General features: G+C 44.2%; 1 protein-coding gene across 1 annotated transcript in view; it reads left to right on the top strand.

The window, feature by feature from the left end:
* The window catches only part of VPS72 (vacuolar protein sorting 72 homolog), an 11,100-nt gene extending 5,380 nt beyond the window's left edge, over positions 1-5,720 (top strand). The window contains exons 5-6 of the mRNA XM_082832874.1: positions 4,206-4,350; positions 4,851-5,720. Of these exons, the coding sequence (XP_082689000.1) occupies positions 4,206-4,350; positions 4,851-5,238 (533 nt within the window). The 3' untranslated portion in view covers positions 5,239-5,720. The remainder of the gene's footprint in view (positions 1-4,205; positions 4,351-4,850) is intronic.
* Positions 5,721-6,637: the final 917 nt, after the last annotated feature.

Consider the following 6,637-nt stretch of genomic DNA (forward strand, 5'->3'; position numbering starts at 1 on the left):
TGATAGTTTTGAAATTTAGATAACTTAACTGCAAAAGACCACAATGACCGAGAAAAGATTTAATTCGTTTCCAACATTTTCAGGATGTATTCTCGTGACTTTTTTTTTTAATATATTAGCTTTAAAATGGGAAATATAACCTCTGTCTGTATAATGGCAATGCCATGCTTTAAAACAGTAGCTATCTCTTAAAACATATAAATGACTGAGAACCATCACAAATAACGTGGTCACTTGATGTCACTGTAATTACAATCTGTATCCTTTGACTACGTTGATTGTTTCAGGCCACTGTGAAGAAAGTGATTCCCAAGCTTCTGATATCAGTAACTGACGTAGGAGATCCTGGAGGGGCTTGTTTAGCAGGAGAAAAAATAATAAGCTCATTTTTGAACATGTTGGATTTGAAGTGTCTATGAACAGTTCATGCAGTGCTGAGAAGTCAGTTAAATACACAGATCTGATGCTTGGACAAGATATCTGGGCTAGAAATATAAATTCGGAGGTTTTAGAATATGGATGGTAATTGACATTGGAGTGGATGAGATTACCCAGGGAGAAAGCATAGAGGGAGAAGAGTAGACAGAGGCTCAAGAAGGTCCTGCAGACACTAAAATGTAATGGTCTCCTATAAGAGGAGGAGCTTAGAAAAGAATCTGAGAAGTGGCCAGAGAGTGGGAAACTCCAGGAGAGTTTGTCATAAGAGCACTAAGGAAAGGGACTGTTAGAGGACAGTAGCTGCTGAGACACCAGTGAAGAGAACTGAGAAGTGTCCATTGGTTTTGGTGACATGGGGGTCAGAGATGACCTTAGCACTTTTTGGGGACCAAGCCATTTGGAAGTTGGTTGGGAAGCCAGACTTCTAAAATTTGGCCATGAAGGGTAGGAGAGGGAACAGGGAAGTCTGGGGTCAAGGTAGAGTTTGTCATTGTTCTGTTTTATTCAAAGATTGGAGAGTGTGTATTTTTTGTGAGATGCAACTGAAAGAATTTAAAGACAGAAAAGAAAGAAAGGATTGTTAGTAGTGTAGGGTTTGGGAGAAATGGGAGGCAGGGTGGGAGCTAGGGCATGGGTGGAAGAATTGGCCTCCATTAAGAGGAAGGAAGGAAGGGTGGCTCATAGTTGTAGGGTTGTAAATCCAGAGCAGGACAGTGCAGTAGTTTTCATCTGATGTCTTTTAGGCACTGTCATCTCTCAGGTGTTGGGAATAGAGTTGGAAGCTTGAGAGTGAAGACTGTTTGAAATAGTTGTGGAGATAGGATCATCTGCTGGTGTTGGCAGGTCTGTTGAAGTTTGGGACCATGAATTTCTGGGGTTCCACTCTACCTATTGTGTAACTTTTCTCCAGTAGCACTCAGCAATCCAGGTCTGGGCGAGGGAGCTTAGACTGACAAGAGAATGACTGATAGATTGAGGAACCTAAGCTCGATTTAAAAAGGAAAACAAGGGGCTTCCCTGGCGGTCCAGTGGTTAAGACTCCGCGCTTCCATTGCAGGGGGCACGGGTTCGATCCCTGGTTGGGGAACTAAGATCCCCCATGCTGTGCTGTGCGGCCAAAAAATAAATAAAACAGAGGGTTTAAATGAATAAATAAATAAATAACAAGGAAAATGAAGGCTGGAAGGGGTGATAGATAGAATGAAGAGATATTCTGGTGTTAGAAGTACTGAAGACCTAGAAGAACAAAGGTATCTAGAGTGTAGAGCAAAGAGACCTGAAGTGTGGGGCCCAACAGGACATGGGCACATCCTGCCCAGGATGTGGGAGAATAATCAGCCTGTACCAGAGGAGAGTGTTGGCCTCTGTGGAAGACAGGTTTCCCGTAAGGCAAGTTTTGGAAGGCATGCTGAGTGAGGAAATTGAGGAAATAGATGAGTTGGCTGATTATAGAGCAGGAGTCACAGAGGGTACAGGGAAGTGTTCGAGAGAAGGGTTGGAAGGTTGGCTCAAGAGAAAGAAAGCAATATTACCAACCAGAATTCAAGTACAAAAGAGGTTAAATCACTGGGGGTGTGGGGGGATGGGGGGCAGGGGGGTGTAGTCCAGAGAACTCTTTTGCTCTTACTCTATCTAGAGGATTGTGTTCACAGTACCCACGTTTAAGGAGGACAAAGGGACCAGGAATATTTAGATCTGTTTATACATTAACAAATCTTTATTGAATTCCTGTAATGTGTGGAATGCTGCGTGACCGTGATAATGTATAGGTAATATGAGTCACAGTCACTGCCCTTAAGGAAGAGACATATATACCAACAATGAACTGCCATAGAGCAGTGTCACCGGGTCCAGCCAGGGGAACTGTGGTGAACTAGAGAGGAGTGCCTGAAAGGAGGAGCAGTTACTCAGCTCAGCTAATTGTTGCCCTGTGAGAATACAGACACAGGGTTGCCAGATTTTCTTATTATTTTTAAAAGGGACCAGAAATCTCTGTGTTTAAATGTAATTTTCTGACTTTTAAATGTCAGCAACTAATTCAAAATTTTCTTTAAAACGCTATCCAAATCAAGCAAAACACATAAGGGAGCTGCCATCTTGCAGCCTCTGCCATAGACTGTGATAAGTACAGGAATAGAAGAGTATTTTAGGCACAGGGGTGGCAAAGGAGGGAGTGACTCAGAACCACGTTGTATGAGGAATGGTTCAGTGGAAGGGGTGTTGTGATCAGCCTGGACAGAGACGGACACTAATTTCTTTCTTTCTTTTTTTTAACTGGGGTGTAGTTGCTTTACAGTGTTAGTTTCTGCTGTACAGCGAAGTGAATCAGCTGTATGTATACATATATCCCCTCTTTTTTGGATTTCCTTCCCATTTAGGTCACCACAGAGCATTATGTAGAGTTCCCTATGCTGTACAGCAGGTTCTGATTAGTTATCTGTTTTATACATATTAGTGTATATATGTCAATCCCAATCTTCCAAGTCATCCCACACCCCCTTCCCCCCTTGATGTCCATACATTTGTTCTCTACGTCTGTGTCTCTATTTCTGCTTTGCAAACAGGTTCATCTGTACCATTTTTCTAGATTCCACGTATATGTGTTAACATACAGTATTTTTTTTTCTCTTTCTGACTTACTTCACTCTGTATGAGAGTCTCTAGGTCCATCCACGTCCTACAGAAGACCCAATTTCGTTCCTTTTTATGGCTGAGTGATATTCCAGTGCATTTATATACCACATTTTCTTTATCCATTCATGTGTTGATGGACGCTTAGGTTGCTTCCATGACCTGGTTATTGTAAATAGTGCTGCAGTTAGCGTTGGGATGCGTGTGTCTTTTTGAATTATGGTTTTCTCTGGGTATATGCCCAGTAGTGGGATTTCTGGGTCATATGATAATTCTATTTTTAATTTTTTAAGGAACTTCCATACTGTTCTCCATAGTGGCTATATCAGTTTACATTCCCACCAACAGTGCGAGAGGGTTCCCTTTTCTCCACACCCTCTCCAGCATTTATTGTTTGTAGATTTTTTGATAATGGCCATTCTGACCGGTGTGAGGTGATACCTTATCGTAGTTTTGATTTGCATTTCTCTAATAACTAGTGATGTTGAGCATCTTTTCATGTGCCTCTCGGCCATCTGTATGTTTTCTTTGGAGAAATGTCTATATATGTCTTCACCCATTTTTTGATTGGGGTGTTTGTTTTCTTGATATTGAGCTGCATGAGCTGTTTGTATATTTTGGAGATTAATCCCTTGTCTGTTGCTTCGTGGATACTAATTTCAACTATTTAAAGGACTGTCAAGTGGAAGACAGGTTAGACTTGTGTCCCTTAAGGCCTTAAAAGGTAAAACAGTGTCAACAGGAAGTATGTTGCAGCTCAAAATGGGAAAGAACTCTTAAATGACTAGAGATGCCTGAAGATGCAGTGCACTGCCTTGGACGGGAGCAAGTTGACAGGGCTGTAACGGAGGGGTATCTGGGGAAATGAGTAGGCTCTTCATCAAAGGGTCCCTTTCAACTCTGAAGTCCTACAGTTCTGAGTGGGTGAGGAACCAAGTGGACCTAAGAAATGATGAGCAGAGAGGATGTCAAGAAGGGCAAGCAGAAAGCTTATGAAATGGGAGATGCTTGAGGGCCTTAGAGGACTTTCCTGATTGGCTTGGGTAGGCAGTGACTAGACAGCCAGGAAGATAAGAGACTGTAGGACAGACCTGGGGTTTGGGAAGAATTGACCATCCCCTCATTTCTTCCTGAAGAGACATATGAGCGGCTTGAGGCTGACAAAAAGAAGCAGGTCCACAAGAAGCGGAAGTGCCCTGGGCCCATAATCACCTACCATTCAGTGACAGTGCCACTAGTTGGGGAGCCAGGCCCTAAAGAAGAGAATGTCGACGTAGAAGGGTGAGTGAGGGAACCTCAAGGGGAGAAGAGGAGTGCAGTTTCTCCTGTATTCAGCTTGTATTCCCTCAGCCCCATCTCACTTGCTTTCCTCACACAGCTCTCTAACACCTGAGTATCTTTCAGATTCCTCTTCCTGTCATCTCCTATTTCTCTTTTAGCCTCTCTCTTCTCCTTTTCTGCTTTTCCATCTAGCTCTGCTTTGTTTTGTCCTATCACTTAATAGATTCTCTCAGAATGTTGCCACCCACTGCCTCCTCCTCTTTCCTCACCTGTCTGATCTCTTTCTTTATCAGTTTTCTCTCCTCAGCTTTTTTAAATTTTTGAATTATTTATTTATTTATTTGGCTGCGCTCAGTCTTAGTTGCGGTGTGCATGTGGGATCTAGTTCCCTGACTGGGGATCGAACCCGGGTCCCCTGCATTGGGAGAGAGGAGTCTTAACCACTGGACCACCAGGGAAGTCCCACAGCTCTTTGTGTTTTTCTCTGTCTTTTCCCTCAGACTTGATCCTGCTCCCACAGCTTCTGCATTGACTCCCCGTGCTGGGACTGGACCCGTCATCCCTCCTGCTCGCTGCTCACGTACCTTCATCACTTTTAGTGACGATGCGACGTTTGAGGAATGGTTTCCCCAAGGGCGGCCTCCAAAGGTCCCTGTTCAGGAGGTCTGCCCAGTGACCCATCGCCCAGCCCTGTACCGGGACCCTGTTACAGACATACCCTACGCCACTGCTCGAGCCTTCAAGATCATCCGTGAGGCCTACAAGAAGTACATCACTGCCCACGGACTGCCGCCCACTGCTTCAGCCCTGGGCCCTGGCCCACCACCTCCTGAGCCCCTCCCTGGCTCTGGGCCCCGAGCCTTGCGCCAGAAAATTGTCATCAAATGAAGGGATGTCTAGTCCTTAGAAACCTCTTTCCTGTCCTAACTTGGGGCTCTTAAGTTAGGGCTCTTAAGAAGCCCACTTCTCCCCTTTGTCATCACTGATCTTTGTCCAGCCCGTCTCTGTATTTCTTTCCCTATCTTTTCCCTTAGTTCCTACACTGCTTTTGTTTGTGTTTTTTAATCTAATAAAAAAGAAAGATCCCTTTTGTCTGGTGTCTAAGTTGGGAGCAAAAAGTATTTGTGAAATGTCTGCGTATATATGGGCCTTTATATTTGTTTAATAGCATTTATTATGAGTTGCCCTTTTTACTTATTTATTTTTTTAAGGGTTATTTTTATTTTTTGGCTGTGCTGCGTGGCTTGCAGGATCTTAGTTCCCTGACCAGGGATTGACCCTGAGCCTTCAGCAGTGAAAGCGCCGAGTCCTAACTGTTGGACTGCCAGGGAATTCCCAGAGTTGCCCTTTTTGAATTGTAAAATATTCATTCCTCCAACAGTTTATAAACACCTTAAAATTAGACACCAAAACAAAATCCTTATACTCACCTTTATATCTGTATAGTCACTGCTTTGAATATAGCAGGCACCAAGTAAGTAGGAACTGTGTGATTCTCATAGAACGTGTTTCTAGGACTCGGGCTTGTATGAAGAGGAGGTGCCATGGCTCTTAGTGGCCACTAGAGGCTCTCAGGGCTGGGCAGGGTATGGGGGCTGTGTATATGTGATCTCCCACTACCCCCCACCTGGCCAGAGCTAAAATAATAAAATGCTGAGCTCACTGTTCCCCCACCCTCTCCCCCGTCGCTGGGCTTCTCCTGCTGCCAGGACAGTGCTCCAGTAGAACAGACAGACCAACCTACAGAAGGGGAGGTGAGAACGGAGGTGGCCACCAGGACTGGTAGGTGGGGAAGGCAGGGGCCTTATGGATCAGAGCCTGGTGGGAGATGGGAGGAGAAGAGTGGCTCTTATTGGGAATGAAATGGAGTGTGTGCCTCTTGTCACTCAGCATGTTTCTGCCACTGTCTTATGTTCTCCCTTAACTGTAGTTTACATTGTCAATATGAGTATCTCACACATTTTCTGAATCTTTCATATTCAGTGTGGTGTGTATGTGTGGCTTGTTTATTTCTCACATTGTAAAAGATATTGCAAGTTTAATCCTCTCACTGTTTTTAGCGAAACTTTATCCCATTTATAAGGCATTTCCCACCCATTAGACCAGTGTCACCTTCCTGTCCAAAGCCAGGGACAAATTATGGGAACTCAGTACCTGCTTCTAAGGCCATACCACCCTTCCCCCAACCTGGAAGTCCCCCAGCTCCTCTGAGCCCTTGCTTTGCCTTAGGATTTAGAATTTTAGCAAACATAGTGAAATCTTGATCCGACACAATAAAAGAGGAAAT

Source organism: Leucopleurus acutus (genome assembly GCF_964270905.1).
Source record: "Leucopleurus acutus genome assembly, chromosome: 2".
NCBI classification, from domain to species: domain Eukaryota; kingdom Metazoa; phylum Chordata; class Mammalia; order Artiodactyla; family Delphinidae; genus Leucopleurus; species Leucopleurus acutus.